Source organism: Haliaeetus albicilla, chromosome 9, assembly GCF_947461875.1.
Source record: "Haliaeetus albicilla chromosome 9, bHalAlb1.1, whole genome shotgun sequence".
Classification (NCBI taxonomy): Eukaryota; Metazoa; Chordata; class Aves; order Accipitriformes; family Accipitridae; genus Haliaeetus; species Haliaeetus albicilla.
The window spans coordinates 33,431,555-33,449,641 of record NC_091491.1 but is presented as its reverse complement, the minus strand read 5'-3'; the positions used below and the strand labels follow the sequence as shown (position 1 = coordinate 33,449,641).

Genomic DNA, 18,087 nt, shown 5'->3' with positions numbered 1-18,087 from the left:
AGGGGATCAGACCACAGCCCCAGCACGTGGAGGGTACAACAGCACTAGTGTCGCCCCAGAGTTTATTTCCTTGAGTCTCAGTAACAAAAACAAACAAACAAACAAACTAGGGTTTTTTTTCCCCCCCTCCCAAACCACCTACCCACCCCCCCCAGCCCCCCCTTCGGCTCAAACGTCGTAGTTGGGGTTCTTGCGTAGGATAACAAATCCTTCCAGGATGGGCGTCACGGGCACGTGCTCCTCTGTGGCCAGCTCTGCCCGCTCTCCATGCGCCAGCAGCACCGGCGTCGTGTGAGTCTGGAAGCCAGTGATGGTTTTGGGCTTGCCTGCCTGGCCCACCACATCCACAGCCTACGAGAGAAGAGCGAGGTAAATGCCGGGGATGGGCAGGGACACCGGAGCATCCCATCCCCAGCTCTGGCTGCCCCTTACCTGTCCCACCCGAACCGACACAGGCAGAGGTCGCAGCTCCTCATCGAAGGTGACCAGCATGCGGGGCTGCATGGCAGCAACAAGGCCGTAGAGAACATAGTGGGACTTGCCCAGGATAACTGGAAGGGAGACAGAAGTAAAGGGGTTGAGCGGTGCCCACCCCACGGGGCAGAGGAGTGCCAAGCCCACAGTACTCACTGTTGCGCACATCCAGGAAGGACACGAGGACGGTCAGCAGCCCGGCCACAGCCACCTGGCTCATGAGCTGGCGATCACTGTGGTAGGGGCACAGGGTGAGCGTCCCCTTGCCCAGGTGGGTCAGGCCCTGGTGTGGCAGAGAAAGCACATGAGAGAGCAGTGGGGTAATACCTGGGACCCCCAGCCCTGCCTGGCAGGAGGGTGGAACGCCCAGGACACCACTCCCCAAACACACCCAGGGCAGAGCCCCCAACCTGCCCCTTTCCCGCCACAAGCAGCAAGCATGGGATCATCACCTGGGCTAACCGCACCATGAAGAGGTTGTTGGGGTCCTTGGCATGGTACTGGGCTAGTTGCCGCAGCATCGCTGCTAGCCGGGCGTTGTTAGTACCTGGGGAAGAAGGGGTGCAGGCAGAGAGTAGGGTACACGGTTTGGGTCTCCCACCTTCCCCCCACCCCCATGAGCCCCAAACTGGGCTGTCACCCAGGCTTACCGCTGCCCACCATGCCCATGGCAAAGATGGAGTTGTAGGAGACCTCGGGGTCAGCGTCGTGGGAGAACTTGCTGAGGGTGTCAAGGATGTTGAGCCGGGGGTTGGAGACAGAGATAAGTGCCAGGGCCAGGGGCACAGCACGGCGGAGGGTGGGCTCCCCATATCGCAGCTGCACGGAGGGTAGGTAGGTGTTAGACCCAGCTTACCAAGGGCAGTGAGGTCTACAGAGGTGCCAAGCAAGACCCAGTCTCTATTCCCAGGTCCCTTTCCTGGCTCTGTGCTGTCCCCTCCGGTGTCACTCACCAGGTGCCCAAATGTGCGCAGGGCCATCTCAGCGCCGATCTCCTCACCCATGGCAATAAGCGCAATTCCCAAGACTGCTACGCCCTACGGGGACACAGGCACTGAGTGCCAGGCAGGGAGCACCCAGCCCAAAACCCAAGTTCTCACAGCCCCTGCGCCCACCCTGAGCCCAGGGGGACAGGGAGAACAGGAGATGCTGCTGGGGGCTGTTTTCCTCCAGCACTGATCCTGCAAGTGGCTTAGGGACCACTCCAAAGCCAGCTCCTGCACCTGTGACATGGGTCCCAGCCCATGTTTTCCCACCTGGTGAGCCCCCATGTCAGCTGAGCTCTCCTTCTTCTCCTTCTCTTTCTTGTCCTTTTTGTCCTTGTCCTCCTCCTTCTCCTTGGAGTCGAAGTGCTCACTGCAGATGTGCAGGAGCTGTTGCACCTTCAGGACATTCCCTGAGCCTGAGGGGAGAGCGGAGGGCCAGGATCAGCAGGCAGAGGGCCCGGGACCCGCTCCTGCCTCCCCTGCCTCATCAGCCCAACTCACCCGCATAGGCGCAGATGTCCACCAGAGTGTTGGCAAAGCTGCGGAACGGCTCCGACACCACCTCCAGCGCTGCCAAGATGGCCTCGATCGCCTCTCCCTTCCCTGCCGAGGAAGGCGCAGTGGTTAGAGGACAGCGGTGGAGGGATGCTCCCACCCCAACCCCCAACCCATGAGCCACTAGCACTGCCCAACCTTACCCAAGTGGTTCAAGCCCAGGCCGAGCGGCAGCCACCGAGCATATGTGTCCTTCAGCTCCGTCTCTGATTTCTCCATGATGGTCTGGAGGATGGTTGAGGTGACATCCCCATTGCAGGAGCCCACCGATATCATCCCGCAGGCCAGGGCAGTCACGCCAGCCACCTGGTGAAGGAGAGAAGGAGACATACTACATGCAGGGACAGCGCACAGCGAGCTGGCCCACAGCTGACCCCCAAACAGGGTCGTGCTCTTCTGGCAGAGCACCTCAGGCAGGGACATGCTGCCCTGCTCCCAGAGCCCAAACCATCTGCAGGACAGCCCCTGTATCCCCAGGGGCTGCTGGGGACTGAGTGAGGAAGCAGGAACCCCAGGTGAACCTTGTCTCGCTCCCTACCTCCATGCTGGACTTGGAGTCTCCCATCACAGGTAGCAGCAAAGTCAGGACGTCCTCGCGGTTGGAGCCTGCATATGCCAGCCCCAGCCTGCGGAGAGTCCAGGGGAGCGTGAGGGGGGAGCTGCACCACCCTGCGCAGCACAGGGAAGGCTGGGGTTAGGCCCTTACCCAAAAATGGCTCCGATCCTCATGGTGTTGCTGTTGTGGAGGACATAGTCAGACAGGAGGGCCAGGGCAGGGTCACACTCGTTCCTCACCCCTGAGTTCACAATGCCACAGGCGAGGAGGGCTCCTGACTGCAAGGCAGAAGCACCATCACACACTGGCCACCAACGCACAAAGCTCCCTGCCAGCCAGTGACTGATGTCACCCCACACATTACACCCACTCCCCGGGACAGGCAAGTTGGTACCAAGTGATCAATGCCACTCTGGATCCAGCTGAGCAGTCCAAAGCTCATAGCTCTGTGACAAGGGGACCCCAAAGATGCCTCAGGCAGTCCCCTAGAGCTCCCTGCCTTTCTGTGAGCCACTCAAAAACAGGGCATCCAACCCCTCTCTGGGCAGGAGCTGAGCCACACAGCAGACCAAGGCAAGGTCAACCATTCCCCGAGCCAGCCGCACATCCAGCCCACGAGCAGGGTTGCCCCACGCAGCCATAGAGCCCATATCAGGATCGGTGCCACCAACCTTGATGTAATCCTCTGAGGAGTACAGGTATTTGTCGATCTGCGTGAGCCCCCCGTCCACGTCCCACAGCAGTATCGTGCCCAGCGATGCTGCAGCACTCAGCATCCCTGCAGTTCCAGGAGAGAAGAACCCACGTCAGCCCTGAATCGATGTGCCCTGCCTGGGGCAGGTGGTGGCCAGGGACACGGGACAGCCCAGCGGCAGCCACGCCCTGCAGCCCCCCTTTCAGCAGGCCCCCAAAAGAGACAGGGTAGCAACCCCAAGCCTAGGGGTGCCTCCAGCCCCTGCCCAGCCGGCTCCCTCACCATGGTCCTTGTTCTTGTACAACCATTTATTGCCATCGTCCGTCAGTAGCTTGTCCTGTCCAAACGCAGCATTCACAAAGCCATTCACAAAGGAGGAGGCCAAATTCATCCGGGCTGAGTCCACTTGGGAACCGCTCCCTCCAAACCCTGGGGAATGACGTCAGGGTGAGCCAGGCAGCAAGAGAAGCCCTGCCAGCCCTCCACTGCACAGCCATCCCATGCCACGGGGGGATGAGGACCTGTCCCACCATCAGCAGGAAGGAGAAGCCCAAATCCAGAGCAGGCAGCTGGGTCTGCTCCACACCAGTTCAGAGATCGCGAGCAGGCCAACTGCCCCCCTTGGGATACACAGCTGACTGTGCCAGCCCAGAGGTGCCTTGCAGCCCCAGAAACTCCCCACAGGCAGAGACAACAGGCCATAACACAAGCTCTTACGGTTATTTTCCAGGTGGGTTTTGTAAATATCGTCCGGCACTTTGGGCTCCATGATGTCCAGCTGCAGAGACAAGGGAGAAGGGGGTTACCTCCTGGTCAGCACATGCCAGGGCAGCTGTCCTACAAGGGCAACCTCTCCAGGGCGTGCCTGGCTAAGCTCATAGGGATGAAGGACCTCTTCCCAGATCTTGCCACAGAGCCGGGCAGCCAGGGCAGCCACAGCTGGAGGCAGCTCAGGGCTCTTTTCCCAGCTGGGACACTCACCTCTCTGGCCAAGGCCAGGAAGTTGCTGTTGAGCTGGACGTTGGACATGATCTCGGTCAGGTCCTCATACTCCTCCACATCCTCATTCAGCTCCAGGAAGACCCCATGGCGGCCCAGCATAAAGGCCATCTGCTTCTGGACAACTCTGCACAGAGGGGAGAGGTTTCACAAGTGCCCAGACCCCAGCCAGCCACAAACACATGTTCACTAAACGGCAAGCCAACCTGCCCTGCTCTAGAGGCACACAAGAGCAGCCCAGAGATGACGCGCTCTTGCCCATCTTGATTTCAGGGACAAGAGTCTCAGTCCAAACCCCCAGACACCTCCAGTGGCGGCAGGATCCAACCCAGCTTCGCCCAGACAGGGAGCCGTGCCCCACCACAATGGACGAAGGGCCCAGAGGGCAGGGAATGAGTCTCCGCTTACACATCTTTGCAGGAAGTGAAGATGTCCTCCACCAGCTCCACATCATTGAGCATCAGAGCCAGGCGTAGGGCTTCAGGGTAGCGGCTAAACTTGCGGAAAATGCCCAGGGCACAGCGCAGGAGAGCTGAGTTCTCAGGCTCTGGGACGTAGCTTACACAGCTTTGAGGAGGAGACAGACAGGAGGGTGACAACCACGTCAGGCAGCCTCGGCCCACCAGGGACCAGGCTCCCTCCAGCACCTCAGCCTGCCGAGCCCCCTCACCTGGTGAGGTAGAGGCACACTTTGGAGTAGGCGTTGTCATCAATGTACTTCTCTAGCATGTCCATCTGCTCAATCTCCATGAGCAGGTCGCAAGCCTCATGCTCTGCATTGTGGGCCATGTTGTAGGGGACAATCTCCTTGACGAGGGTGAGGAGCGTGTCCCTCTGAGCCTTGTCAGCCTCATCAATCTCCTGCCACTCCTTGGCCACCTCTCCTGCCAAGTGCCTGCAGGGACAAAGGGACATCACCACCACAGAAACCAGCTTCGCCCAGCCCCAAGGATAGGGGGGCAGCTGCTGCCAGTTAGCTGGGGTTGTGTATTGTTTATGGGGGCTCCACATTCCTGCAAGAGCTTATGGGCGACAAGCCCAGAGGAGGAATAGGGTTAAGATCAGAGATTACAGAGGCCATGGCAGCAAGATCTCTGCAGCTGGCCAATCACTGTGGATAGAGGATGCGGTGACACATGTGCAGGCATGACAGGGGCAGCTGAACACAAGCCCAGCAAATCGGGACACCTCCCAGACAGGCCAGAGTCAAAGCGCTCAGGGAAATCCCTCTGAGCCCTCATCCTTCCCCAGGTCTGGCTCCCACCCAGGCTTACCTGACGTATTCATGCCCCCAAGATGCCAGCTCCTCCTGGGAGCCCACCAGCCGGTACTTCAGACACTCACGCTCCCCGCTCATGGTCATGGCCAGAACAGAAATGATGTCTGCCGCAAAGCGCTGGGGAAAGAGTGTGGAGGTCCAGACACATGCCGGGCACAGGGAAGAAGGGGCAGCCAGGGACACGACACCCTCCCTGCGCCCACAAGCCATCACAAGTGACAAAGGCACAGCCCTGGCAAGTTATAAGCCACCAGAGCAAGTCACAGGGGATGATGTTAGACCATGGGGTCTGGAGGGTTCTCCAAATACCTGCCCCAGCACCGTCCCCCCAGCTAAGTGGGATGGTGGGGCCAAGAGCCTTTACCTTGTTCTCTCCCGGAGCCATGTTCTCATAGATTTCCTTCAGCTTGCCATAATGGGGCCGTAGGAACTTGAGGGGTTTGGGAACAGAGGTCATGGAGGTGGTAGAAGAGCGGATCTGCCTCCGCAGCTCCTCCAAGGCTGGGCGGTAGAGGGACGTATCTTTCTCCTGCAGAGAGAAGCTGCAAGTCAGGCACCAGGGGGCTGGTTCTTGCACCACCACCCCTCCAGCCCTCCCCAAACACAGCCATGGCTCTGAGCAGAGCAACTCCCCCCGGCCTGGGCTGCCTCAGGTGCTGGGGAGGGAGGCCACAGCGGGGCAGAAAGCCACCCACACAAGAGGGAGGCAGAGGTCCCTGGAGCACAGGTCAGACAGGCAGGGAGACTGAGGAACAGACTGCAGCAGACAAGAAGGGGCCCCGCTCAGGGTAAACCCCCCCCCCCCCCCTCCACTGCACAAGGAATGACAGTAATCAAGGGACAGATGGATTCAAGTCCTGACCAGGGCTCTGCTCCTCCACAGCTCCTTGCTGAGGGGCACAGCACAGACTTACCCCCAGGCGCTCCACCAGCATCTCCAGCTCATCCTGCAGCTGCTTGTCTTCCTCTGACTGCCAAAACGCACAGGAGAAAGCAGAGCTAAGGGCACCCAGCACAGACATCCCCAGGGTGACAGGGGTGCAGCTGTCACCCCAAGCTGCAGGGGGACCGGGACACAGTGACCCCCCTCCCCATGGCACCATCCTGCCCCACTGCTGCTGGGGGTCAATGCCCCCATTACTGGGGATACCCCCCCGAAGAGACCACTCCTTCCCACGGGGTGAGAAGCGCCTCCCCCGTTACCCTGTGCTGCACAGAAACACCCCCACAGAGAGGGGCACGGCAGGGACAGCAGCTCCCCACCCAGAGGCAGCCCCCCCGGGACCCTCAGCGCCAAGGCCACCCCCATGCCAAAAAGAGGGGACCCCTCCACAGTCCCCGCTGTCACACACACACCCTGATCTCATCACGGCTCCCCTCACCCCGCTCCAGCGACATCACGTCCCGGAGCCCCCCGCCCCATCGCACATGCACACCGCCCCCCCCCAGGAACAGGGAGCCTTCAGCTGCGTCACGCGGGCAGCCCCGAGACGTCACGGCCCGCCTCCCGCAGGGAGCCCCTCGCCTCAGTGACGTCACGCGCTCCCGCCGGAGGGAGCCCCCTCGCCGGTGACGTCACGCGCCCCCGCCGCAGCGAGCCCCGACGCCGCCGCCGGCGCCCCCAGAGGGGTGCCGGCCGTCCCCGTGACGCGCGATGACGTCCCGTCCCGCCCCACCGGTGACGCGGGGCCGGCCGGGCCGTGACTCAGCTGCGGCCCGCGGCGCGGCGGCGCTCACCAGCTCCTGCTCCTTCTCGGGCCCCGCGGGCGGCTCCCGGCGGTCCCGGCCCCAGGGCGGCGTGGGCTTCTCGTCGCCGCCCGACCCGGGGCCGCCCTGCACCCGGCTCTGCCCGCCGCCGCCGCCAGCGTCCATGGCCGCTCCGCCGCGCACCCGCCGCTCTGCGCCTGCGCGCCGCCCGCGCCCGCCGCCAATCGCCGCCCGGCGCCGCCGTGACGACGCCGGCGCGCGCCGGGGGGCGGGGCGAGGGGCGGGGGCAAGGGCCGGGCGCGGGGCGGGGCGGCCCCACGTGCCGCGCCGCTGCGCAACGCCGGGCACCGGCACCGCCGGCGGCGGCGGGAGCGGGGGGTGCCCGGCCCGGCCCGGCCCGGCCCGGCCCTTCCCTTCCCTTCCCGGGGCTCCGGCACTGCCGGGGAGCGCTGGCAGCCGCGGACGGGGTCGGGGACCCGGAGCTCCCCCGCCCTGGCAGGAGGCACCGGTGCCACCGGAGCCGGGCAAGTGAGGTGACACTGCCCGGGGCAGGCGGGCTCGGTGGAGAGCCGACGCGCCACGGACACCCGTGGGTACCCCCTCTGCCCCTCCACCCGTGCACACACACACACCCTGCTCCTGCGCACGTGTGCCGCTCTGTGCCCCCGGCCTCGCAGTTCAGGCAGGTGGCACCGCCTCGCCCACCCCCACCGGGCACCCCCGGGGGGGCACCTTCCCCCCCACACCAGGCAGCACCCCGGGCTGTGCTCCGTGGGGAAACCCCCGGGCAGCTGGTGTAGTGCCAGGCGTCTCCCCAGTGCCATTTTCCAAAGCGTGACTGCACCCACATGGCAGCTACGCACCCTCTGTGCTGGAGGGTAGGGGGGACCCTACCCGGGTACCCGGACACCCCCACACACTGCTGCCCCCCTGGCAGCACCCCGGGCACCAGGCGGGTGACATGCGGTGACACAGGGCTGGGGAGGTGGCGAGGCAGGGTGCAAGGCCACATGCACAGCCAGGGCCTCCTCCTCGCTCACCGCGGCGGTGGTGACCGTGGCTGCACACACCCGCATGGGTGCCACTGCGTCACACCGCGTGCGGTGGCACGGGCCTGCGGGTGACCTCGGGGTCGCTCGGGGTACCAGGGGTGGAGTGTCACTCAGTGCGCGTCTGCGTCCACCTGAGCGTGTGCCCGCGTACTGGGGCAGGTCGGCCTGCTGCGGCCCCGCACCGTTACCATCGGGCTGCCGGTGCCGGTACCCGGTGCCGTGCGGTGTCAGCGGCCCTCCCCGGGTGCCGAAGCCCGGTGCCGGTACTTGCAGTGTACCCGTACGTGTTGTGCAAGCCCGAGTGCTGCTCGCCGTACCGGTGCCAGTGCCGGCGTGCCTCCCTCGCTGGCAAGGGTGCAAAGCACCGGTGCGGCTCCCGGTGCGGGTGCCGGTGCAGGTACCGGTGCGGTGCGGGTCCCGTGCGGGTGCCGGTGCAGGTACCGGTGCGGTGCGGGACCCGTGCGGGTGCCGGTGCGGGGCTCCTCCCGCAGGCACGGCGGTCACCTTGGCGGCGGGGCCGGACCGGGTGGAGCAGAGCGGTGCGGTGCGGTGCAACCGGGCTGGGCACCGGTGTCCCCGCTCCAGCCACCCCCCGGGGGACCGGCCCCCGCCCGGTGCCTGCGGGCCGCGCCCCGCCGGTACCAGCCCCCGCGGCTCCATCCCTCCGGCGCGGCCCCATCCCTGCCCGGTCCCGGTCCCGGTCCCGGTCCCGGCGGCGGCGCGGCGCCCGGTGCGGGCCATGGCGGCGGCGGCGGAGGCAGGCGGCGCTGCGGCGGCGGCGGCGGCCCGGCGCGGCCCGGGCGGGGAGCGGAGCTAGGCGGGAGGCGGCCCGGGATGGCCAGGATGAACGTGGCCCTCCAGGAGCTCGGACACGCCGTGAGTGCCCGGGGGCAGCGGCGCGGGCCGGGCCGGGGACGGCGGCGGGGCAGGGCGGGGGCGGCGGGCGGGGAGTGGGGCAGGAGGAGGGGGGGACGGGGGACACCGGCTCCGGGGGCGGAGGAGGGGGCGAGGGGGACAGGAGGGGGCCGGGGCAGAGGAGAGCCCGGGGGCTGGAGGGCTGAAGGAGCTGGTAGGGCTGGGGGGGCTGCGGGAGCCGGCGGGAGGAAGGGCTGGGAGGGGGGGCTGGGGGAGATTTGGGGGGGGCGAGAGCCTGGGGGATGCAGGGGGCTGCGTGGGGCCGGGGGAGCTGGGTGGCTGGAGGGTCCCCGTCCCCCAAGGTGGGGGGAAGAAGCAGGAGGAAGGACCCCCCAAACCCCTGCCTGAGGTTGGACAAGGGGAGCTGGGGCGGTTCGGAGACGGCCCCACAGACCCTGCTCTGCCGAGGCATGAAGCCCACCTGGGGTACAGTGATGCTGCTCGTAGGGTGCCCCCCAAGGCAGCACCCCTGGAGGGAGCAGAGGGCCCTGTCCCCGCGGGTCTCAGCCCCACGGAGGGGGCAGGAGGAGCCCCAAGAGCAGGTCCTGCTCCTGCCTCGAGGGTGCCAGGAGGTGCTGGGGAGGGGGTGCTGCCAGCTGGTGCCCAGGACGATGAGGACGCCCCGGGAGGGGAGAGGAGCGTGTTGGGGGAGCGGGGGCGGTGGGGGTGCCCAGCTGGCCAAGCTCCAACAGGATGCTGAGCCATCCCTCCTAACGCCATCAGCTCCTGGGAACCCGCCCCGGCGGGGGGCTCCTGCCAACTGTCGATCCCAGCCTCGCACCCTCCCACCGCGGCAGCCCTTGGCGAAGCCCCCTCCCTGTCCCGGCAGAGTGGCAGTGGGCAGAGCTGGGCACGGGGCACTTGCTCTGCTTCACCCCCTGCCCATCATCCTTTCCGCCCCAGCTTCTTCCTGGCCCCTAACACTAGCCCTGCAGGCAGCCCCGGGGCATCCACCTTAGTCTGCAGCACAGACGGGAGGGTGAGCCGCAACCCCCCCAGGCGTTGACTCTGAAGCCTAAGGATGGCTCACGACCAGCAGCATTGCTGATTCTCTTCCACCAAAGCCTCCAGCTTTTTCCTCCAGCTCATCCCCCCCACAAAGCTGCTGGCTCAGCTCCACCACCTCCCTCTTGGCTGAGTCCTCGGCAGCCCTCACGGCTGGGCCGGTGCAAGCAGCCCCTGCCGGGCCGCCCCGCAAGGCCGGCAGTGAGGGGGTCCCACCCTGCGGGCTGGCAGCCCCTGTATTGCCCCCTCTCACCCCACACGCTTTGCCCACATGGGCTCGTCCCTGCGCCCCGGGCACCCCCAGGGCCAGGCTGGGGTGGGAGGCGCTTCCAGATGTTTTGGACCAGTGCACATCTGCATGGAAAGTTCCAGGCGGGGGAGGAGGGGCGAGGCAGCAGCACTAGGCAACGGTTGCCTGGCAACGGGGACCATGTCTCCGTGGCGATGTGGCACCTGTCGGCGGGGCTGATGCCACAGCTGCCATGGCGACGCGGAGGGATGCTCCGGTGGGAGCCCCTGAGCCCCCCACCAGCAGCTCTTCCCGAGCTCCTCGGGGCTACCCGGGGCTGGGGACAGCCTCTGGGGGAGGCCCGGGCACACCGAGGGGTGTCAGGGACTGCCCTGGCCCCCCCGTGCACCCGCTGAGCGGGCACCGGCCCTCACCGTAAGAGCCAGAGGGCATGGCGGGGTGGGGGGCAGCCACCCCCACGCCCCCATCCCAGCCCACTCCCTCCTTCGGCAGATGCCCGACTACAAGCGTGCCACGCTGCAGGACGACGAGGGGCCAGAGCCGGCAGGGGACGGCAGCGTCTCTCCCGACAGCGTGGAGGTGAGGTCTGCCCCAGCCCCTCCATCCTTCCCCTCTCCATCCTCCCCGGCCCCCCTCCTCACCCTCAGCCAGAGCCTGCCCGCAGCCGGGTGGACAGCGGGAGCAGGGCCGGGAGCCAAGCCAGCCCTGGCTGTCCCCAGGGATGTGCTGGGAGGCAGCCAAAATGCGGCAGAGACTGTGCCCAGGCCATCGTCCTTCCTTGCGGCTGGGGGGGCTGCCAGCAGCCACTGCCGGCTCACCGGGGCTGGTGCCCTGGGTACCTGCGGGGGGATGCCCCGGTCCCCACCTCGTCACGCAGCCAAGCCAGGCACCGGGGAGCAGTAGGGGAGGGAAGGGGGAGCGGCGAGGTTCGGTCCCCCCCACGGTGCGATGGCGGGTCCTGCTCCTGCCCAGGTGGGGTTTCGGAAGGGGCCAGGGCCGCTGCTGAGCCGCCTAGCCTCACGCAGCCAGCTGGAGCTGGTGCTCTGCGCCGTCGCCGTCTCCCTGGCACTGCTGCTTGGCGTTGCCGTCGTCACCCTGGCCATCCAGTACCGCAGAGGTAGGGAGGGTCCCCGTGTCCCTGCGGGGGCGGCAGTGGTGTCCCCCCACCCAGGGGGAACACGGCAGGGTGGGGAGGGACGGGTCAGCGCGGGGCTCCTGCTCCAGGTGCTCTGCCCGCCCCGGGGTGCAGGCAGGGCTTGGCCCCGCTCCGTGCCTTGGTTTCCCCCGGCACACACGCACAGCTCCAGGCATGCCTTCCCTGCCAGATCCCTCTCACAGCATGTGCCTGACGGACGCCTGCGTCCGGGTGGCCAGCAAGATCCTGGAGGCCCTGGATGCGGAGACGGACCCGTGCCAGGACTTCTACCAGTACTCATGTGGGGGCTGGATCAAGAGGAACCCGCTGCCCAACGGGCGCTCCAAGTGGAGCACCTTCAACAGCATCTGGGACCAGAACCAGGCCATCATGAAGCATCTCCTAGGTGGGCACCGGGTGGGTCACAGCCACCGGGGGGGTGACCTCCGGGTGCAGGCGGGAAGAGCCCCGGCATCCCCGGGGCTGACCCACAGCCTTCTGCAGAGAACACCACCTTCAACTCCAGCAGCGAGGCGGAGCGGAAGACGCAGCGGTACTACCTGTCCTGCCTCAAGGAGCAGAGGATAGAGGAGCTGGGCTCCCAGCCCCTCATGGAGCTCATTGACAAGGTGGGCAGCCATCCACATATGAGCCGCGCTGTCGGGGATGTGCCCAGCACATCTCTCGTTTGGCTCTTCACGTAACTGGGGAGGGGGCAGCCCTTGGGGACAGATCCCATCCCTCCTTGAGGCACCGGGTCCGTCTGCCGGCAGATCGGAGGGTGGAACGTCACCGGCTCCTGGAACCAGAGCAGCTTCATGGAGGTACTCAAGATGGTGTCAGGCACGTACCGGGCGACCCCCTTCTTCACGGTGTATGTGGGTGCAGACTCCAAAAGTTCCAACAGCAACATCATCCAGGTTGGCACCTTGGCACTGAGGGGCAGTGGGCACTGGCGGGGCACCGGGCTGCCCGTGCTGCCCCTCTCTCCCCCCAGGTGGACCAGTCGGGGCTTTTCCTCCCATCCCGGGATTACTACCTGAACAAGACCGCCAACGAGAGGGTGAGGCTGAGTGCCAGGCACGCTGCTGGCAGCAGTCAGGGGAAACCCACGGCAATGGGGTGTGAGCAGCGCTGGGGAGCACCTGGCACCTGCGCCCTGCCCATCGGGTGGCACAGTGCCCAGGCACGGTGCTCAGGCAGTGGGTCAGAACCCCCCGGGGAGGTGGGATGAGCTGCGGCCAGTGCTGAACTGGGGCTCGGGGTCCCGCCAGGTCCTGGCAGCGTACCTGGACTACATGGTGGAGTTGGGCACACTGCTGGGGGGGGCCCCGGAGCCCACCCGCCTCCAGATGCAGCAGGTGCTGGACTTCGAAACCCAGCTGGCCAACATCACCGTGCCCCAGGCTGAGCGGCGGGACGACGAGAAGATCTACCACAAGATGAGCATTGCCGAGCTGCAGGTGGGCACGGCCCAGCGCAGCCCAGGGAAAGCCTTTGGGGACGCAAGGGGAGGGTCGTCCAGTGGGACACTGAGGGGTCCGTGCCCACTGCTGCCCCCCCTCAGGACACCCCGGGCAGCCCCATCCATTCTGGGACATGCGCTGGGTGCTGGACTGAGGTGCTCATCCCCCCCCGCTTGTTAGGATTTGCGAGAAGCTGCCACCCCGCATGGGGGGGTCCCAGGGTCCCCTCCTTATGAGCAGCAGCGAGCCATGGGGAAGGTGCTTGGGGGCAGAAAAGGGATCTGGGGTGGTGAGGGACCTTGGGACCTTCCCAGGGAGCACAGCCCCTGCCCCGGGGGATCCCCTGGTGCCAGGCAGAATGTGGCAGAGCCATGCCAAGCACCCAGGTGCCACGACCCTGTGTCCCCTCCAGGCTCTGGCCCCTGCCATCGACTGGCTGGATTACCTGTCCTATGCCCTGGCCCCACTGGAGCTGGCGGACACGGAGCCCGTGGTGGTGTATGGGGACACCTACCTCCAGCAGGTCTCTGACCTAATCAATGGCACCGACAGGAGGTGAGGTGCCCGTGAGCCCCTGACCGTGCCCCATTTGGGGCTTCCCCCATGGCAGGGGCACATTTTGGGCTTGGCAGTGGCTTGGAGACTGGGGCATCCCCATGGATCGTGGTGAGTCATGGCAGGTTGTGGTGTCTCTCTGCCTCTGCAGCGTCCTGAACAACTACCTGATCTGGAACCTGGTGCAGAAGACGGCCTCCAGCCTTGACCAGCGCTTCGAGACAGCCCAGGAGAGGCTGCTGGAGACGCTCTACGGCACCAGGAAGGTAACGGGGGGCCCTGGGACCAGCCTCCTATGCCCTCAGCCTGGAAGCGGCCAGGACCATCTCTGCCCTTGGGATGTCCTTGGGATGCTGGGCCCTGGATGCTGCAGAGGGAACCCAGGGATCATCTTTTAGGATGGGGATTTAGCTGCTGAGCATCTCCCTCCTGGGGAGGCGGCAGAGCTGGGCTGGGGGAACAGAGGGGAGCAGGGAAGGGAGCTGAGGGTCTCACAGACCCCTGTCTCACTCTCACAGTCCTGCACACCCCGCTGGCAAACCTGCATCTCCAACACGGACGACACGCTAGGCTTCGCCCTGGGCTCCCTCTTCGTCAAAGCCACCTTCGACCGGGACAGCAAGGCCATTGTGAGGACACTTCTGCCCTTGTACCCTTCCCATCAGCACCCACAGGAACCCCCCTTTTCCCCCCCAAACTCCAGGGCTGGAAGGCGGGGAGCAAGGAAATGGGACCCCCAGCCCTGAGGAGGTCACATCCTGCCCACCCTGTCCCTGCCTGAGGGGCTGCAGAGGGCAGGGGGGCTTCAGTCCCTCCCCTCCCCAGGCTGAAGAGATGATCAGCGAGATCCGGGAAGCGTTCGAGGTGTCCCTGGACCAGCTGGACTGGATGGACGAGAAGACCAGGCAGGCTGCGAAGGAGAAGGTGACCCCAGGGAGGGCAGTGGGTGGGAGACCTCCCCCAATCCTGGTAAGCCCCTCCACACCATCTCACTGCTGGAGCCTCTCCCGACGCAGGCGGATGCCATCTATGACATGATCGGCTTCCCTGACTTCATCCTGGACAACAAGGAGCTGGACGATGTCTATGATGGGGTAGGGGGGCACCCGGCTCGTGGGGAGGGGGTCTGGTCCCTGCTCACGCCAAGTCCTGAGGGGCCCCATGGTGGGGCAATGTCCCTATTTGGGGGACCCATTTGGGACAGGGCATTAACGGAACCACCCTGGTACCGAGCGCATCCTGGCCAGGGTGGGGTGAACCACCCTGGTGGACCCCTCATCCCTCCTCTTCCTCTCCAGTACGAGGTCTCAGAGGACTCCTTCTTCCAGAACATGCTCAACTTCTACAATTTCTCTGCCAAAGTGATGGCCGACCAGCTCCGGAAACCCCCCAACCGCGACCAGTAAGGAGGAGGGCTGGGGGGGGGGAGCGGAGGATGTGACACCAGCACTGTCCCCAGTATAGCCTGGGTGGCACTGGTTCACTGGGGGGAAGGTCTCCCCAGGGGGTAGCACAGCGTTGTAGGTCACCTGTGGTGGCTCTGGCTTGTCCCCAGGACAGGGTCCCTTGGTCATGGGACAGGGGCAGCAATGCCAGCCCCGGGCAGGGCAGCCAGGGGACCCACGGTGGGAGATGGCACAGGAGGGTGCCGAGGTGGGGGGAAGAGGGGTTACATCCCTGCCTGTCCCCTGTCCCACCTCCCTGCCCCAGGTGGAGCATGACCCCGCAGACCGTCAATGCCTACTACCTGCCCACCAAGAACGGGATCGTTTTCCCCGCTGGCATCCTGCAGGCTCCCTTCTACGCCCGCAACCACCCCAAGTGAGCCTGGCATGGGGATGGGGGGCATCTCCTGGGGTTGGGGGGGCATGGGTTGGATCAGGACCAGCACCCCACAGAGCCCCCCACAGTCACGAAGCAAAGCCCTGAGGGCCTTGAGGATCCCTCAAGGCTTTACATCCTGCAGCCAAGACAGCCTGCAAAGTCCCTGTGGGGCCACCAGTGTCCCCAACAGGACTCATTCCCAGCTGGGTGCCAACTGGAGCAGAGTCTTGCTAGGTGCCCTGGACACAAACAGGCTGTGGAGGGGGTGCCTGGTGCAGGGGCAGGCTGTGATGGCATCATCCCCCCCCCCACTTACCTGGCTCTCTCCCATGGCCCCACAGAGCCCTTAATTTCGGCGGTATCGGCGTGGTGATGGGGCATGAGCTGACCCACGCATTCGACGACCAAGGTGAGAGCCCGTGGGCAGCACCGTCTCCGACCCCCATCACCTTCTCGCCCTCCCACCCCTTGGCCCCCCACCCACCCCCTGCCCTTGGCGTGGGGATGGGGTGCCGCGGGCGCGCGGGGGTCCCGCTTTGCCATCCATTGCATCATGCGTGCTCGTGCACCCCTGGCCGCCCCCCCTTCTATCGTCCTGTCTCCCCAGGTGGCACCTGCCGATAGCTCCCCCCGGCTTCTCTGTGCAGCTTTCGCTCCATCTGCTTGGTGAGGACACGGTGTCTGCAGCCCCGGCCCCCACCTCATCCTCCTCCCCGTGGGGCACGGGACGGGTCCCTCTCGCATCCGCTCTGCTTTGTGCCTTCACTGCAGCCCCGGAGCCAAGAAGGGTTCAATGGGGGAATTTGGGGTGACAAATCCAGTGGGGATGCACCAGGGGATGGTTGGGGACCCAAGTGCACAGCTGAGCCCCAGCCGGAGCCCACCCGGAGCAGGGGCGGGGGGACACCATCTCCTCTGGGCATGGACCCAAGGCACCAGGTCCCCCGGTGTCCCCTGGGGCTCTCCCCACCACACCCACCCTGCTTCGGGACCCCCTGCAGCGGGGGCTCTGCAGGGGGCCGGCGTCCCCCGGTCCCATGCCACGTCTCGGTCCTGCAGGGCGGGAGTACGACAAGGAGGGCAACCTGCGGCCATGGTGGCAGAACTCCTCCCTGGAGGCCTTCAAGAACCGGACGGCATGCATGATGGAGCAGTACGGCCGCTACACCGTCCACCGCGAGAAAGTCAATGGCCGGCAGACGCTGGGCGAGAACATTGCTGACAACGGTGGGCTCAAGGCAGCCTACAATGTGAGTGCCACTGTCCCGAGGACACGGACCCCTGTGCCTGTCTGTCCCTCCTCAGGGCTTCAGGGCACTTCTCCCACAGGCGTACAAGTCCTGGCTGCAGAAGAACGGGGAGGAGAAGCGCCTGCCAGCCCTGGGGCTCACCAACCACCAGCTATTCTTCGTGGGCTTCGCTCAGGTAGGACAGAGCGGGATGGTGGGTTCCCCATCCCTCCCCGACCCCTCGGAGCCAGCCCACAGCCCCCCATCCCGCCCCAGGGGGCTCTGCCCCCTGTCCCTGAGGCTGCTCCTGCCCCGGCAGGTGTGGTGCTCCGTCCGGACGCCCGAGAGCTCCCACGAAGGGCTGGTGACCGACCCCCACAGCCCTGACAAGTACCGCGTCATCGGCACCCTCAGCAACTCCCGGGACTTTGTCGAACATTTCGGCTGCCCCCTGGGCTCCCCCATGAACCCCGGCAAGCACTGTGAGGTGTGGTAGGGATGGGGAGGGTGCTGGGGACAGAGGGGCTGATGCTCTGCTGTGTCCCCCACCCCAGCCCTCGCCAGCTGCCGGAGCTGGCCCACAGGCAGAGAGCAGGGTCACCCCCCCAGGTCACCTTCCGTCGCGGTTCCCCCCTGTGCACACACCGCACGCCACCTCGCCCCACCTCTGCCCCCCTCCCCAGCACACATGGCCCCACACCGGACACCCACCGCAGCCCCCATCCATGGCCTGGGGCCAGGCACGGCCGGCAGAGAAGCCATAGCACCCCCAACATGCAGCTCTGCCCCCCAACCCTGACGTGCTAGAGATGGATACCGCTCAGCCCCCCCCCAGTGCCACGTTTCCCCCCCCAGGCAGGCAGGTCAGAGGGGTCCCAGGGAGAGCACTAGAGCCGAGCCCCCCCGGCTCCTGCCCCCTTGACCTGCTGGAGATGGAAGCTGGGGGTCACCCGGCTCCACTCTCCCCTCGCCCCCTCCCAGTCCGGCTTGGCTTCCCCATCCACCTCTGCTGGGACCAGTGGGCGGCAGCGGGGACTCTGGTGCCTTCAGCTGTGGGTGGCTGTCGCTGAATTTATTTAACGATTAAAAGCAGTTTCCACTTACTCCGGCGGCTCCTGGTCCTTCACGGTGTCAGGGCAGGGGGGAGAGGTGGGATCTGGAGCGGGAGGTGGCTCAAAAGCCGGAGGATGTGTGGGAGATGAGACATCCCGAGGGACAGGAGCAGGAGATGAGAAGTCCCGAGGGACCAAGGGAGGGGAGCGGGAGATGTCTTGAGGGATGGAGGGAGGGGAGCAGACATGCGGGGAAGGAGAACGGCAGACACAGGGCTGACCCTCAGCCCCACAGCCCCAGCCCAGCCCCAGTGGGGTGGGGGTCTCCCCGGTGGAGAGGCCAGCCAAGGGGTC

The 18,087-nt window shown here is 65.9% G+C and overlaps 2 protein-coding genes across 3 annotated transcripts; one reads left to right on the top strand and one right to left on the bottom strand.

Moving 5' to 3' along the window:
- Positions 1-45: 45 nt before the first annotated feature.
- PSMD2 (proteasome 26S subunit ubiquitin receptor, non-ATPase 2) lies at positions 46-7,455 on the bottom strand. 2 transcript variants are annotated; one of them, XM_069792569.1, is made up of 21 exons: positions 7,281-7,455; positions 6,458-6,514; positions 5,908-6,072; positions 5,539-5,660; positions 4,935-5,159; positions 4,673-4,831; positions 4,247-4,391; positions 3,983-4,043; positions 3,548-3,694; positions 3,243-3,349; positions 2,722-2,849; positions 2,554-2,641; positions 2,159-2,321; positions 1,962-2,063; positions 1,731-1,876; positions 1,428-1,511; positions 1,125-1,293; positions 927-1,021; positions 631-757; positions 433-551; positions 46-351 (listed from the first exon to the last, which is right to left on the bottom strand). In XM_069792569.1, the coding sequence occupies exons 1-21, from the start codon at positions 7,413-7,415 to the stop codon at positions 169-171; spliced, it is 2,727 nt and encodes a 908-aa protein (XP_069648670.1). In that variant the 5' UTR covers positions 7,416-7,455; the 3' UTR covers positions 46-168. The 2 variants fall into 2 exon arrangements, with proteins under 2 accessions (XP_069648670.1, XP_069648671.1); XM_069792570.1 differs by lacking the exon at positions 7,281-7,455 and adding an exon at positions 7,069-7,089.
- Positions 7,456-8,829: 1,374 nt separating this feature from the next.
- ECE2 (endothelin converting enzyme 2) lies at positions 8,830-17,784 on the top strand. Its single transcript, XM_069792566.1, has 19 exons — positions 8,830-9,178; positions 10,965-11,051; positions 11,445-11,589; positions 11,798-12,013; positions 12,112-12,236; positions 12,381-12,527; positions 12,605-12,670; positions 12,882-13,070; positions 13,486-13,628; positions 13,780-13,894; positions 14,147-14,257; positions 14,454-14,552; positions 14,645-14,722; positions 14,927-15,030; positions 15,339-15,449; positions 15,794-15,861; positions 16,512-16,702; positions 16,782-16,877; positions 17,001-17,784. The coding sequence occupies exons 1-19, from the start codon at positions 9,137-9,139 to the stop codon at positions 17,175-17,177; spliced, it is 2,310 nt and encodes a 769-aa protein (XP_069648667.1). The 5' UTR covers positions 8,830-9,136; the 3' UTR covers positions 17,178-17,784.
- Positions 17,785-18,087: the final 303 nt, after the last annotated feature.

What these genes read in the sequence shown, in the direction of transcription:
- PSMD2 (XM_069792569.1), bottom strand. Translation starts at nt 7,415, where the DNA reads ATGGACGCTGGCGGCGGCGGCGGGCAGAGCCGGGTGCAGGGCGGCCCC. An exon ending in TCCTGGCCTTGGCCAGAGAG is followed by an intron (nt 4,044 to 4,246) that starts GTGAGTGTCCCA and finishes TTGTCTCTGCAG; the next exon opens with CTGGACATCATGGAGCCCAA. An exon ending in CTGACATGGGGGCTCACCAG is followed by an intron (nt 1,512 to 1,730) that starts GTGGGAAAACAT and finishes GTGTCCCCGTAG; the next exon opens with GGCGTAGCAGTCTTGGGAAT.
- ECE2 (XM_069792566.1), top strand. Translation starts at nt 9,137, where the DNA reads ATGGCCAGGATGAACGTGGCCCTCCAGGAGCTCGGACACGCC. An exon ending in TCCAGGAGCTCGGACACGCC is followed by an intron (nt 9,179 to 10,964) that starts GTGAGTGCCCGG and finishes CTCCTTCGGCAG; the next exon opens with ATGCCCGACTACAAGCGTGC. An exon ending in TGAGCATTGCCGAGCTGCAG is followed by an intron (nt 13,071 to 13,485) that starts GTGGGCACGGCC and finishes TGTCCCCTCCAG; the next exon opens with GCTCTGGCCCCTGCCATCGA.